Genomic DNA, 16785 nt, shown 5'->3' with positions numbered 1-16785 from the left:
ACGAGGTCTCCTCATCCTCACTGTGTAGTCTCTAGCATCCCTGGCCAACCATGAGGTCATCAAGGGAAAGCTTTATTGCTTTCAAAACAGGCAAGCAGCCGTGCCACTTCATTGTGTTTACTGTCAACCAGTCAGGGTATTTAGTGGCTGCCTTGCATCAATTACACAAGGTGTATTTGTTGTAGTTGTGGGTGCTGTTAGTATTTGCTTTCTGTTTGTGATAATATCTACCCATGGGGCCCAGCCTCACAGTAGGTGAGTCTAATAAAGTGCCCAGTATACTATACACACTGCAGCATTTCTATTATCTTCTTTTCCTTTTGGTGTTTTCTCCCCTTTGATGGGCAAAGTGGAGGATTAATTATGTATAGAAACAGATTCTATGTCTTTAAAATGCGCTTATTTTAAGTGCACTATTTTTTCCACTTTTTAAGTTTATAAAATATGAATTAACTGTGCGGTTTAGGTTACACAGTAAAAGGCAAGTGTGTAGATTCTAAAAGATTATTTTTATGAACTACTCTATTTTACAGTGCACCAACTTATTGCTCTACTAAAAGTAATATAGGTGATTGGACTTTAGATCATCTCACAAGGTCAGTCCCCATTCATTTAACAACATTTGGCATCTGTGAAAAGTATTATTCTTAACACATGAAAGGTTTTATCCACAGCTCATGCAAAGATTTTATTTAGTTATTTTGGAGGTGTTTCAGTGCACTGCTGTACATTTTGCATCTTGTCTTATGGGTGACTGTAATGCAGTAGTATCAAAAAACTACACATCTTAGGGGCTACCATGCTTATACACTGATCAGCCATACCATTAAAAACACCTCCTTGTTTCTACACTCACTGTTCATTTTATCAACTCCACTTACCATACAGGAGCACTTTTCTTTACATACTTTTTTAGCCTGCTTTCACCCTTTTCTTTAATGGTTAGGACCTCCACAGAGTAGGTATTATTTGGGTGGTGGATCATTCTTAGCACTGCAGTTACAATGACATGGTGGTGTGTTAGTGTGTGTTGTGCTCTATTAGACACTCCTGCCTGGTTGGTCCACCTTGTAGATGTAAAGTCAGAGACGATCGCTCATCTATTGCTGCTGTTTGAGTTGGTCATCTTCTAGACCTTCATCAGTGGTCACAGGACGCTGCCCACGGGGCACTGTTGACTGGATATTTTTGGTTGGTGGACTATGCTCAGTCCAGCAGTGACAGTGAGGTGTTTAAAAACTCCATCAGCATTGCTGTGTCTTATCCACTCATACCAGCACAACACACACTAACACACCACCACCATGTCAGTGTCACTGCAGTGCTGAGAATGATCCACTACCCAAATAATACCTGCTCTGTAGTGGTCCAGGGAGAGTCCTGACCATTGAAGAACAGCATGAAAGGGGGCTAACAAAGCATGCAGAGAAACAGATGGACTACAGTCAGTAATTGTAGAACTACAAAGTGCTTCTATATGGAAAGTGGAGCTGATAAAATAGACAGTGAGTGTAGAAACAAGGAGGTGGTTTTAATGTTATGGCTATGCACCTGAGCTCAGCACTATAAAGCTGCTCTTTTCAGCTCAGTGTGTTGCTGAGCCTTTGCTTTGTGCTCAACTTTATCCTGTAAGTTAGACAGCCTAAAGAGCATTTAGGGCTGTGGTAGTTTAACAGTTATGGTATCTGATTAATAATCAGACGGTTGCCGTTTCAAGCCCCACCACTGTCAAGTTTCTGTTGTTGGGCCCCTGATTATGGTCCTTAAGCCTTAATTGATCAAATTGTCTTCAGTGATAGTTGTGAGTTGCTGTGGATAAATGGGTCTGCTAAATGTTTGCCTGTTTTTTTTATTCAGATATAAATTTACAAATGTAAGAAATGTTTATTCTGTGAAAAGGATCCACTGTTCTTATTCTTTTATATGATCGTGTAGCAGCATGTTGGCGTATTCAGTAACTGGCTTATTGCACTTGATCACAGTTCCATATGGCACTCTTATCTCTCAAGTACTAGGTATTTTTTGCAGTGCTGTTTTAAATCCCACCATAGCTGCTTGAACTTTTCTGGTGAACATGACTTCAGCAACTTCACTTGGGTCCAAAATTTGTTTGGTGGTGAGTTACTGCTTTTCTCACCATCCATTACAGGTGACAGCACACTGTTGACCATCAGTGTGCTAATATCTACTTTTACCTCTTGTAAAGAGTTGCCACTTGGGCCTTATTTGCTTGCACTGCAGTCAGGTACAAGTGTAAGTTTCTGTAAATGTTAATGTTTAAAAAAAAAGGAATTTAAACAGGCTAGATGATTATCATGAGTGCCCATGGTGTGCACAAAGTAAAGGTAAACCATAGGTCAAAGAATATTGTCTTCTAAGTGGAAAATTACAGAGGAGAAATATTAAATTATCTTACAAGCCTCCTTTTTATCCTTTTTAGGAAAAACATACATTTTAGATCTCTTTGTTCTAACATAATAACACATATTGGAAGAATTCGACCAGAGCCAGGCGAAAATCCCCGATCAAGGCCAATCGAACAGCTAGGCGAAATTGCTGGCTTGCAATAGAGATTCAGCACCCGATAGGTAATTAAGGGTTAGGCCCTTTGGACAGCAACCTGAGAAAATAAATGATGTCTTAATACTTACTTGCAAATAGGCCTACAAGGAGGATAGAATTAGGGCATGAATTAAGTGGATGGATATGGGAATATTCTGCTATCTGAAACCCTGTTGATACTAATCTATAAGCATACTTGTACTAATACAATAATTACTTTATTTACTAGGTATATAACTAATAACAACTACTTCACAATAATACAGAGTATCGTCAGAGTATCATACAACCTATTAGGATTAGGATGAGGTTAAAAGATCTCATCCTATAACGTACTAGAACTAGGATAGGAACATTCAAATAAGATCTCAGGTAAAGGTACAACATAAAAATCTAGTATTAATCCATTTCCAACAGTGTATACTTAATTAAAAGTCACTCCTTGCAAAACCAGTTTTACCCTTTATTAATTTATAAACATTGTGGATGTTTTGAATTACACATTATCTAGTGTCAAATGATCTCACTTCATATCTTGACTGAACAATCTGATATCCTGGATATTCTATTAGTCTTTGGTAAACATTGGTTAAAGGTCTACTTGCATCATCAGCTCTGAGATTCTGAACTCCTCTGTTCAAAACTCGGCGTTGCCACCGGTTGGCTGGGCGCCATCTGGTGTGCATAATTGGCAGTACCTTCAGCAAATACTAATTGGCCACCATATCTGCTAGGGCAAGACGACTGGACTATGTGTGGGTGGGATCTTCATAATGTGTGGGTGGGATCTTCTGTGTAAGGACCCTGACGCCTGCGCAGAGTGCAGGGGCGAGAAGATGGCTGTGTACATGCTCTCCTCTGATGCAATCGGGTATCCCTCAGCAGTGGAAGACAAATTGACTGCGCTAAATCGGGAGGAAAATGGGGAGAAAATACATAAAAAGGTCTACTTGCACCATAAATAAAAACATGCCTTGAGATGCAGTAATTATTTTCAGAAAGCAAAAGGAGACAAGTCAAGGGTGGATAATAACTAGTATGTGTTGTAAGATAAAGGTTGAAGGGACATATATACAGAAAAAGGCCTTATCTAGAGTCCCCTACGCAGAATCTGATGTAGATAAAGGGTGGTCAGCTTTAGCCTCCTGGCATGGGTCGACTGTGGTTGTGCTAATGTTAAGACAGCTGTCCTGAGTACTGCAATGACAGTGGTGGGTAGTCTCTGGGTGGCATCACATATTTTGAGATTTTACTAGGACCTCGTCACCTGGAACAAAAGAGTGAGTAGGCTTGTCTGTGGGCAGAGGAAGAGAAGCAGAGACATCAATATGAACACTGCATTTCTGCAACTTTTTTTAATATGAGCTTGTGTGTAGTCATTGACAACAGCATCCAGGTCTCCTGTAAAAAAGTTTAGATTTACCTTTCAACAGAGGTGGAAAGTAACGAGTTACATTGAACGAGTTACACATGAATTCTGCGATGGGGAGTCGGATCTTTTGGCTCGGTTCCTTTTAAAGAGCCGTATATATATAAAACGACTCCCAGAAGCGCGACTCGGTTCCTTTGTTTCATTTTAAAGGGCCGTTCAATAGAATCGAATCATTCTACGACACATCACTAGTGGTTATACAGTTTGAAAAAGTTTTATGGGACTAAAATTACACATGACACATCCCTAAATGTTTTAAATGTTGTATCAACATGTTTTCTTTCTATTATATTTTACTTAAAAACAATATGTGAGATTTATATCCAATTGTCCCGTTGCATTACACAGAAGATACACCCTCTCCTGCTAAAAAAGTAACTAAGTAACGTTTACTCTGAGTACATTTTAAACGAGTTACTTTTTACTTGAGTAGATTTTTAGACTAGTAACTTTACTTGTACTTAAGTAAAAATTCATTAAAGTAATAGTACTTTTACTTGAGTACAGTATTTTAGTACTCTTTCCACCTCAGCACACACACGTATATATATACTGTATATACTGTATATACAGTGTATCACAAAAGTGAGTACACCCCTCACATTTCTGCAAATATTTCATTATATCTTTTCATGGGACAACACTATAGAAATAAAACTTGGATATAACTTAGAGTAGTCAGTGTACAACTTGTATAGCAGTGTAGATTTACTGTCTTCTGAAAATAACTCAACACACAGCCATTAATGTCTAAATAGCTGGCAACATAAGTGAGTACACCCCACAGTGAACATGTCCAAATTGTGCCCAAAGTGTCAATATTTTGTGTGACCACCATTATCCAGCACTGCCTTAACCCTCCTGGGCATGGAATTCACCAGAGCTGCACAGGTTGCTACTGGAATCCTCTTCCACTCCTCCATGATGACATCACGGAGCTGGTGGATGTTAGACACCTTGAACTCCTCCACCTTCCACTTGAGGATGCGCCACAGGTGCTCAATTGGGTTTAGTCCATCACATTTACCTTCAGCTTCCTCAGCAAGGCAGTTGTCATCTTGGAGGTTGTGTTTGGGGTCGTTATCCTGTTGGAAAACTGCCATGAGGCCCAGTTTTCGAAGGGAGGGGATCATGCTCTGTTTCAGAATGTCACAGTACATGTCGGAATTCATGTTTCCCCCAATGAACCGCAGCTCCCCAGTGCCAGCAACACTCATGCAGCCCAAGACCATGATGCTACCACCACCATGCTTGACTGTAGGCAAGATACAGTTGTCTTGGTACTTCTCACCAGGGCGCCGCCACACATGCTGGACACCATCTGAGCCAAACAAGTTTATCTTGGTCTCGTCAGACCACAGGGCATTCCAGTAATCCATGTTCTTGGACTGCTTGTCTTCAGCAAACTGTTTGCGGGCTTTCTTGTGCATCAGCTTCCTTCTGGGATGACGACCATGCAGACCGAGTTGATGCAGTGTGCGGCGTATGGTCTGAGCACTGACAGGCTGACCTCCCACGTCTTCAACCTCTGCAGCAATGCTGGCAGCACTCATGTGTCTATTTTTTAAAGCCAACCTCTGGATATGACGCCGAACACGTGGACTCAACTTCTTTGGTCGACCCTGGCGAAGCCTGTTCCGAGTGGAACCTGTCCTGGAAAACCGCTGTATGACCTTGGCCACCATGCTGTAGCTCAGTTTCAGGGTGTTAGTAATCTTTTTATAGCCCAGGCTATCTTTGTGGAGAGGAACAATTCTATTTCTCACATCCTCAGAGAGTTCTTTGCCATGAGGTGCCATGTTGAATATCCAGTGGCCAGTATGAGAGAATTGTACCCAAAACACCAAATTTAACAGCCCTGCTCCCCATTTACACCTGGGACCTTGACACATGACACCAGGGAGGGACAACGACACATTTGGGCACAATTTGGACATGTTCACTGTGGGGTGTACTCACTTATGTTGCCAGCTATTTAGACATTAATGGCTGTGTGTTGAGATATTTTCAGAAGACAGTAAATCTACACTGCTATACAAGCTGTACACTGACTACTCTAAGTCATATCCAAGTTTCATGTCTATAGTGTTGTCCCATGAAAAGATAATGAAATATTTGCAGAAATGTGAGGGGTGTACTCACTTTTGTGATACACTGTATGTGTGTGTGTGTGTGTGTGTGTGTGTGTGTGTGTGTGTGTGTGTGTGTGTGCTGTGTGGATATTACACAACATTTAAATATAAATCATATACATGACTGCCTGCAAATAAGAAAACTCATATGTTGGTATACAGCCTTTTTTTATATATATATGGTATGTTCATAAAAATGCATACATAAATTAAATATACTGTATATTCTAAAATATATGGATACTACATATAATACCATATAAATATAAAGATATGTACATACACACATTTATTATGGTAATTTCATATATGTTATAAACTATAAATATCTGCATATATTACATATATCCAGAGGATACATGTATGTTCTAATAATCACCTTACAGGTAACATATGTGGGAAAACCATTATTGATATAGGGGCATATATGTCATACATTACACTTCTGTGTGGGACTGTACAGCTCACTTGACCCTTTTAAATAAGTGCTAGACTATATTAAGAAAAGCATGGTTTTTTTTATATATATTTTTTTCATTTTCTTCCCTTTTTGTCCCGTTTAGCGTGTTCAATTGCCCGATTGCGTCATGCTTCCTCTCCACCAATGCCGATCCCTGCTCTGATTGAGGAGAACGAAGCTAACCTATGCCTCCTCCGACACGTGGGCAGCATGCCATATGCATCTTATCACCTACACTTTGACAAGTGCAGTGCAGCTTACCCTGACAGCACTCTTTTCTCATCTCTGTGCAGGTGCCATCAATCAGCCAGCAGAGGTTGTAATTGCATTAGTTATGAGAGAGAGACCCCATCCGGCTTAATCCCACCCATATCTGAACAACAGGCCAACAGGCAGAGCTGAGATTCAATACGATGTATTCGAGATCCCAGCTCTGGTTCCAGTTTGTGGAAACAGGTTAGGAAAGGCCCTGTATCTCTGTGAAGTGAGGTAGATAAAACTTTGGTTTAACAAGCTTTCCAATCCAACATCAGTGCCTGACCTCACAAATGGGCAGATATTTCCACTGACTCAATTCTATATTACTGTTTTTGATTTTGGAACCTATAGTTATGTGTCTACATAGAATTTTGCATATTAAATACAGCAGTATGTGTAGGAAGGCAGGTTTAGGCTGTGTATAAAAGTGTCTATGTATTATTCATAAGTCTTTTTTCTATTTCCCGCTAGAGGGTCATCCTAGTCATAAATGACTGGTAAGCTTGCTTTCTTTTGTTACGCATGAGAAGTAGGTATAAAATCAATCTGTGCTGTCTTTTCCTTCCTGGTAGCATAGTACACTCCTTAAACACTTAAAAAGGGGTCACATGCCCGACATATACACATGCTTCAGCTTACACTTAGGCTTTCCAAGACAAAACGTCACATTTGTTTTATTATTTCAAGGGGAGATTGCAGAACATCTATATACATGTAGGCATATGTTCGAAACCTTTGGGCCAACACTAGCTTTGTTGTTTCTGCAAAGTTTTAATGACCATCCATATTCTTTATTAAAATACAAACATAAAATATGTACACAAAATTAAAATAACAACCACAATCCAGAACAAAATGGCTATTATGACCTCCATTGCCACTAAGCACATCTTGAACTCATTTGGGAAGACTATCCCTATGTTTTCTGAAGTTAGTATACCAGGATACTTATAGTACTTTCTAGACTTCGTTTTTAGATTTAGGCTCTCCAGCTGATCCCATACTGCCTCCATAATATTATATTCAGGTCTGGGCCTAAATAGAGGTCCGTCCATTAATGTCAGTGTTTCATCAGCTGTTTTTCTCTACAAATACGATTTCACTGCATTATCGGCATGCTTGGAATTGTTATCATGCTGAAAAATAAAACCTTTCTCAATCAGGCGCTTTCCAGACAGAATGGCATGACGAATTAAAACCTGGCTGTACATTTCAGCATTTATGATCCCATCAATTCAGACAATATTGCCACCACTAATATTAATTTCTCCAATTCTTCTTCTCACGAATTGTTGATGATTGGACCTAAACTTAGATTTGTCACTCCATAATACTCTTTTCCACTGATCTTAATTTCAGTCTTTGAGAGCCTTTCCTCTTACGTAAAAGTGGTTTCCTGGCTGCTACCCTTTCAAAGAGACCATTCCTGAACAATCTTTGGGCTGTAGAGGGGTGAAGCTGCAAGATGCCTTGCTGGACTTTTCTCCAAGAATAAACTCCAAGAAACGACTTATTAGATTTCAAAAGTTTTCCTGGCTTTCCAGTCTTTTTTTGTCTTTGATCTCTATAACAGCTTCAATACCACATCTTGAGTGTCCAGTTTGTTTGCTGATTTCCCTGTGGCCTTTTTAAATGCAAAATTATGAATTTATGTCTGTCAAATTCTATGATCTTTGGCATTTTGAATGGGATGATGGGATTAATAGTTGGTCCTACATGTATTAGAAAGCCTCCAATGGCTTCAATTGTTGGTTCGAAACTCATCTATGCCATCCGGCTGGGCTGGGCATCTACATTAACAACGATTGGCTGTTGTTCATACAGGGTGGGAAAGGCGGAGCTGGGACCTCATAACTGATGCAATTACAACCTCTGCTGGCTGATTGATGGCGTCTGCATAGAGTCGAGGAATAATGCGTTGATCAGGGTGTGGCTCTCGTACACAAAGCTGATCTGCATATGAACTCGCCTCGTGCAGGTGAAAAGATGTAGTCGGCTACTGCACACATGTTGGAGGAGGCACGTGTCAGTCTCGCTTTCTTTAATCAGAAGCGGGGATCAGCATCGGTAGAGAGGAAGCTAAATGCAATTGGGTAATTGGATACGACTAGATTGGCAGGAAAATTTTAAGCTTGTCCTGCACAAACCTGGTGTAATAGACAAGTCATTTTGGCCTGAAATAATAGGACAAATACAGGTGTTTGAAGTGACATTAATTAGAATTCCACTCTATTCAGGTTTAGGACAGTCAGGTTCTTTCTATTGCTCAAGTGTATGGGGAGACTAAGCAATAATGATATATGGTCATTATACCCATGTTAAAACAACAAATGCTTACAGACCTACGTATATTTATCATAAAGGTTATAAAGTCAATGCTAGACTGAAAATCTTTATTTATGGTCCAGCAGTTGTCAGAGAGTCATATCAACATGATGAAGATCCTGAACTCAGTAAGCAACACGTTTGACTCCATGCAAAAGGATCCTGGCAACGTGAAAGTGCTCCTGAAGGCAGATCTGCAAAAAGCTCCAGTGCGAATCGGTGTCCAGCCTAAGGGCTGCTCCAGCAGAGACGGTAAGGACACTTCTCATTAGCCTGCCATTTCTGAGCACCCAGCCATCTGGTAGTAATGATCCGTACTGTGGAGTTGCTTTCTTTCTGTAGAATTTTCTTCTGCTACCTCATCTTCTCTAAGGAATCTCATCATAAAAGCCAGGCGAAATAACAAGAATACCAATTTGTAAACAAGGGTTAAACTACACAAATTTTAAATCCTAACTGCTTATGAATAGACTAGGATTTGCTTACTAGTAAGGTAATTTCATAGATCATAAAGATGCCACACATTACCCCAGTAACACACCTTATGGCTGTTTTCTTTACTTTATTTCTTCCATTCTGACCTCTGTAGGTACAGTGTATCACAAAAGTGAGTACACCCCTCACATTTCTGCAAATATTTCATTATATCTTTTCATGGGACAACACTATAGACATGAAACTTGGATATAACTTAGAGTAGTCAGTGTACAGCTTGTGTAGCAGTGTAGATTAACTGTCTTCTGAAAATAACTCAACACACAGCCATTAATGTCTAAATAGCTGGCAACATAAGTGAGTACACCCCACAGTGAACATGTCCAAATTGTGCCCAAATGTGTCATTGTCCCTCCCTGGTGTCATGTGTCAAGGTCCCAGGTGTAAATGGGGAGCAGGGCTGTTAAATTTGGTGTTTTGGGTACAATTCTCTCATACTGGCCACTGGATATTCAACATGGCACCTCATGGCAAAGAACTCTCTGAGGATGTGAGAAATAGAATTGTTGCTCTCCACAAAGATGGCCTGGGCTATAAGAAGATTGCTAACACCCTGAAACTGAGCTACAGCATGGTGGCCAAGGTCATACAGCGGTTTTCCAGGACAGGTTCCACTCGGAACAGGCTTCGCCAGGGTCGACCAAAGAAGTTGAGTCCACGTGTTCGGCGTCATATCCAGAGGTTGGCTTTAAAAAATAGACACATGAGTGCTGCCAGCATTGCTGCAGAGGTTGAAGACGTGGGAGGTCAGCCTGTCAGTGCTCAGACCATACACCGCACACTGCATCAACTCGGTCTGCATGGTCATCATCCCAGAAGGAAGCTGACGCAAAAGAAAGCCCGCAAACAGTTTGCTGAAGACAAGCAGTCCAAGAACATGGATTACTGGAATGCCCTGTGGTCTGACGAGACCAAGATAAACTTGTTTGGCTCAGATGGTGTCCAGCATGTGTGGCGGCGCCCTGGTGAGAAGTACCAAGACAACTGTATCTTGCCTACAGTCAAGCATGGTGGTGGTAGCATCATGGTCTTGGGCTGCATGAGTGTTGCTGGCACTGGGGAGCTGCAGTTCATTGAGGGAAACATGAATTCCAACATGTACTGTGACATTCTGAAACAGAGCATGATCCCCTCCCTTCGAAAACTGAGCCTCATGGCAGTTTTCCAACAGGATAACGACCCCAAACACAACCTCCAAGATGACAACTGCCTTGCTGAGGAAGCTGAAGGTAAAGGTGATGGACTAAACCCAATTGCACCTGTGGCGCATCCTCAAGTGGAAGGTGGAGGAGTTCAAGGTGTCTAACATCCACCAGCTCCGTGATGTCATCATGGAGGAGTGGAAGAGGATTCCAGTAGCAACCTGTGCAGCTCTGGTGAATTCCATGCCCAGGAGTTAAAACCCTAAGAACTAAAAATTAAAAACCCTTAAGGCAGTGCTGGATAATAATGGTGGTCACACAAAATATTGACACTTTGGGCACAATTTGGACATGTTCACTGTGGGGTGTACTCACTTATGTTGCCAGCCATTTAGACATTAATGGCTGTGTGTTGAGTTATTTTCAGAAGACAGTAAATCTACACTGCTATACAAGCTGTACACTGACTACTCTAAGTTATATCCAAGTTTCATGTCTATAGTGTTGTCCCATAAAAAGATATAATGAAATATTTGCAGAAATGTGAGGGGTGTACTCACTTTTGTGATACACTGTAAATTAGGTCTGAGAGGAAAGGCCAGATGAAGATCTTATGAAGCCTTTTGAAATCACCAGCTAATGCATGTTGAACAGGCCACCCATGAAGCAATCTTGTGGGTTTACAACCTGCAGTGTGACAGGGGTTGAAATGCAGTGCCAGTACAGACTCAGTGATACAGTTCAGGTCAAAGGAATAGAGGATATTTAAGTGTATGAGCCCGATTGCAGCAGACATGAACATTGTTGTCTTAAGGTTTGCATGTGCTCTGGAAGATGTTTTCTTCAAGAATGATACTGCATTTGGCTTCATTAATATGTACCTTAATTCTTATGTGTCTTTGTCCCTGCCCATGATAAGCAACCCCATAGTATGATGCTGTCACTACCATGTTTTACCATATGAATGGTATTAGCCAGGTGATTGCTGTACCTGGGATGTGTGGCACCACCACTCTAGAAAGATTTACCCTAAAGATCAAGTAAAGTCTTAGGTACATTTCAAATAATCTGTAAAATTGGGTAAATAATTGTATAGTACACCCTTAACTTTAGACTACATAATTAAGATGACATAATCAGGTCTGATAGAGTCTGATAATCTAAAGTTACTGTGATATTTCCCAGGCTCTCGTCCCAGAGACTGCAGTGATATCTATGCTAGTGGACAGCATGAAGACGGGATCTACTCCATATTTCCTATACACTTCCCAACAGGCTTCCAGGTCTACTGCGACATGACTACTGATGGAGGTGGCTGGACGGTAAGCATAGAAATTGACTCACATAAAATGAGTGATGGAAAGACCATAAACTGTGTAGGATTTTTTAAGCCAATTTTTATCCAGGATACAGTTTAAAGTGACTTTGGACTAATAGGCAATATTAACACTTTTGTAGTTTTGGAATGGTATGTCCTACATGTTCATAATCAGGTGACCACTACCTTTATTGTCATTTGTATACTATGTACTTTAATTGCAATTTACAGGGCTCTAGACTAACTTTTTGCACTGGTTGCACTGGTGCGCCTAACTTTTTTTCTTAGGTGCACCAGCACAAAAGTTAGGTGCACCCAAATTTTCGACCGCATCGCATTTAACACCTCAGTTTTACAGGTTCACTTTTTTTTTAAATCGCTGTCCATAAAGGCAATGTTGACTTGTAAATGATTAACTAACAATCTGGTCAACATAAAGTTCTTTATTTAAAGCACAATTCTACAAGAAAGGTAACTTACTGAAAAAGTGTTGGTGCTTAAGGTGCTTCACTGAGCTGAAATTTAAACTCAAGATAAATGAAATAAAAAGAAAATCTAAATGAACAGTGCAAGTGTTTTAAGGGCTTCAAATCTCATTTAATGATAAGAATATTACATATGGTTAATGCAGTAACGAGACGCATATTATTGACATAGGCTACATCACATGACATTATTACATTTTGAGTCAGTTTGCTGCTGATATTTTTAAAGTGCCTTAAAAAAGATGAACTGTGTGATATGACGTGGTAAAAGTGACCCGGACAGAACGAACAACGTTTAACGTGAAATATAAACACCACACATGAAGTAAATCCAGCTAAACACAGATACATGTGGAGCTGTTAGATTGGGTTTGATGGTTATTTCACACAGATGTTTGTTTGTATCATGGAACTTTAATGATGTTTTATCTCTCGAGTCGAGCGCTGAGCAAATCGGTTATTTGCGCCGAGTCGCGGTGAAAGCGAAGCGCAAAACTCTTCTCACGTCAGTGAACTAAAGAAAACAACAATTGAGACAAACACGTCACGTCTTCTAATCACCGATATTTGATTGATGTTTTTACATTAAAACCAACATCTGTAACAGCAACGGCCACTGTTGAAGACGCTGGTCCCGCCCTTCACTATCTCTGATTGGTTAGACATATAGATATGATTAGATATGGATCTAATGTGTGTCTGTTGTTGCACCGGAGACTTTTAGAGTCACAGAGACTTTTTTTTCCCTCAAACGGCTGGTCGCTCCGGTGCGACCTCAGATTTTTTTCAGTCGCACCATTGAGAAATTAGGTCGCACTCTAGACCAAATTGGTCGAACTCTAGAGCCCTGATTTACACACAATTATATTTTGTCTAAAAATATGAGTACATTTTATTTCAGGTAGTATTTTAAGGTTATAAATATATACATGTAAAAGTTAAATAAATTATTTTGTTCTAGTTATTTATGCTGTTGTAACGATGGGCTTGACGAGACAGAGGGGCGGACTCATGCAGAGATGCTGCTTAACAATGTGTTTAATAATAACAAAAAACAAGACACGTACAAGACAACACACTACTACACAAACTATGCTAACTGCTAAGCTAACTGCTAAGCTAACTGCCAATACGTGCTAAAGCTACACATGAACTAACTAACACAAAACTTGAACATGACTAACCCTAAACGAGACTTATAAACATGAACAAGAGTATAGACAAGAGTTTAGACAAGAGTTTAGACCAGAGCATGGACTGACAGACAAGAGCATGGACTGACAGACAAGAGCATACCAAATCAAACCAAACTCAAATTCAAAATAGTCTCCAGTGACTGTTCCCAAGCTGCCTTCTTAAATCCCATGAGTTTATTACCTCAGACGAGGTGCAGCTGTGGGTAATTAGCCGGAGACCAATCACAGTGAGGTGGGCGTTGGCTTGCCAACCTAAAGAAAAAAAACTTCTCTAACGTGTGCTCCTGGAGAGAGTGGTGTGGCACATAATCACACTCCAGGAGTTCTTATTCAAATTGCAGCTGGTTTCATCATTGTAAAGATTTAATGCAACTAGTAGGATAGGGTTAGGGTTAGGGTAAGATGTTACATACCCTTTACAGATATCTACTTCTACTACAAAAACAGAAAAGAAATTGGTTGCGGGACTAAGTGTGCACAAACTGTATGTAAACAAGCAATTTTGTGTCTCAGTCTCAGTTAAATGTAAATTTTTTGGAAAGCTGTGACTGCCACAGCGACAGCTGGATTTTTTTTCACAAATTGTGTATGAAAATAACGCCAGAAAATATGATAATTTTATTCACCAGCTGGTCCCCTTGATAGCTACCATCCTTGAATGGTTTAGGTTCAACATTAATTGACAGTTGTTAGATCCCGCCTTAATTGGCAGTGTTTGCAGATGGAGGAAGGTTTTGGAATTCTACTGGTTTCATTTCATGCTGTCACATTGATGCAGTAAATACTGTTTATGTTGTGCATCTCCAGGGATTTAGGCTTAATCATTGCCTATAGTTACTAAATTACTACGGTTACACCCAAGGTTCTCCCAACCATCCAATAACATGCTAATAGTGGATGGATTGGCTACACCAATTTAGCCTATTGTATCAATTAGTGAGATTTATTTTGAGATAGGATCTTGTAAGCCTTATAAGAGGTGAAACATTATACACCGATTAGGCATAACATTATGGCCACCTTCCTAACTGACTGGTCTGCGGCTATGCAGCCCCATACACAACAAACTGTGATGCACTGTGTATTCTGACACCTTTCTATCAGAACCAGCATTAACTTCTTAAGCAATTTGAGCTACAGTAGCACGGGCCAGCCTTCGCTCCCCACGTGCATCAGTGAGCCTTGGTTGGCCATGACCCTGTCGCCGGTTTACCACTGCTCCTTCCTTGGACCACTTTTGATAGATACTGACCACTGCAGACCGGGAACACCCCACAAGAGCTGCAGTTTTGGAGATGCTCTGACCCAGTCGTCTAGCCATCACAATTTGGCCCTTGTCAAACTCTTACACTTGTCCATTTTTCCTGCTTCTAACACAAGTTTAATGATAAAATGTTCACTTGCTGCCTAATATATCCCACACACTAACAGGTGCCGTGATAAGGAGACAATCAGTGTTATTCACTTCACCTGTCAGTGGTCATAATGTTATGCCTTGTCAGTGTAAGTCATACATGGTCACCTTTACACTAGAAAAAGATTCAAAGAACTGTCCAAATAAGGACATTTTTACATTTACATTGCAGATGCTTTTATCCAAAGCGACTTACAGTACTGTGACAGTATACTGTCTAAGCAATTAAAGGTTAAGGGCCTTGCTCAAGGGCCAAACAGTGAAATCCTTGCAGTGGTGGAGCTTGAACCAGCGACCTTTCGATTACTAGTCCAGTACCTTAACTGCTAGGCTTCAACTGCCCATTTTTGTTGGAACTTTCTGCTTCTTGCTAAATCTGCTATGTGTGAAGTAGGAATCAGCTCAGGTTTCATTATTTCCTGGACACAGTGTTAACAGCAGGAGCCTGAAAAAATTGAGCTGTTATGAGGAATTAATAGTTGCACAGACTGTATTCATCATTTCTGGCCTCCAGCGTTTTTTTCTGATGAGGGTGTGGGACTTTTAAAATGAGCAGACTGACTTCAGACAACAAAGGGTAGAAGAGGAGTGAAGAACGTATGATGATTGGTGAGGTGGTAGAGGAAGGGTGTGGGAGAATCTAATTCACTGAGCAAAACACTCTTCGACCCAGATTTATCACATGAATACAAATGAACTGCCTTGGTAGAGTTTTTTTTGCTCATCCTGCACCTACATTCTATTTTAATTTTAGGTTAATTTCTTTCTACCTCATTTGCATTTTGTATCATTTGCATGAAAAAATAGAGAGATGAAGAGTAAGAAAGCTGGGGTTAGGGTGACAGAGATGGACATACTTACCACATGTTGTAGAGATGAAAAGTCCCATGTTCTCTGAAACAGGGCATATTTGTAAAAGAAAAACAAATACATATGATACCATAATTAGAGGCATCAACATCTGTACACCATCTGAAAACTAGAGCCTCAACTTCATTTCATTTATTAATAAACATCCATTCCTGCATTTCAGGCCTGCAACACATTCCAAAAAAAGTTGGGACAATAAAGCATTTACCACTTTGTAATGTTGCCATTCCTTTTCACCACACTTAAAAGACGTTTTGGCACCAAGGATACCAAGTGATTTAGTGTTTCAGCTTTTATTTTGTCCCATTCTTCCTGTAAACACATCTTAAGATGTGCAACGGTACGGGGTCGTCGTTGTCGCATGTTTCGTTTTAAAATTCTCCACACGTTCTCTATTGGGTCAGGACTGCAGGCAGGCCAGTCTAGTACCCATACCCTCTATGCATGGACGTCCCTGGAAAAGATGACGTCTTGAAGGCAGCATATGTTGCTCTAAGATCTCAATGTATTTTTCTGCATTAATGCTGCCATTACAGAAGTGTAAATGACCTTTGCCTAGGGCACTAACACAGCCTCATACCATGACAGACCCTGGCTTTTGGACTTGTTGCTGATAACAGTGTGGATGGTCCTTTTTGTCTATGGTTCAGAGCACACTGCGTCAATTTTTTCCAAAAAAAAACCTTGGAATGCTGA

At 40.4% G+C, this 16785-nt stretch overlaps 1 protein-coding gene across 1 annotated transcript in view; it reads left to right on the top strand.

Moving 5' to 3' along the window:
• LOC134317758 (fibrinogen C domain-containing protein 1-like) overlaps positions 1-16785 on the top strand; it is a 179927-nt gene that overhangs the window by 60925 nt on the left and 102217 nt on the right. Inside the window, exons 3-4 of the mRNA XM_062998481.1 lie at positions 9253-9421; positions 11992-12128. Of these exons, the coding sequence (XP_062854551.1) occupies positions 9253-9421; positions 11992-12128 (306 nt within the window). The remainder of the gene's footprint in view (positions 1-9252; positions 9422-11991; positions 12129-16785) is intronic.

Source organism: Trichomycterus rosablanca, chromosome 7, assembly GCF_030014385.1.
Source record: "Trichomycterus rosablanca isolate fTriRos1 chromosome 7, fTriRos1.hap1, whole genome shotgun sequence".
Lineage (NCBI taxonomy): Eukaryota > Metazoa > Chordata > Actinopteri > Siluriformes > Trichomycteridae > Trichomycterus > Trichomycterus rosablanca.
The sequence above is the reverse complement of the archived record's forward strand: the minus strand, read 5'-3'. Positions and strand labels throughout refer to the sequence as shown.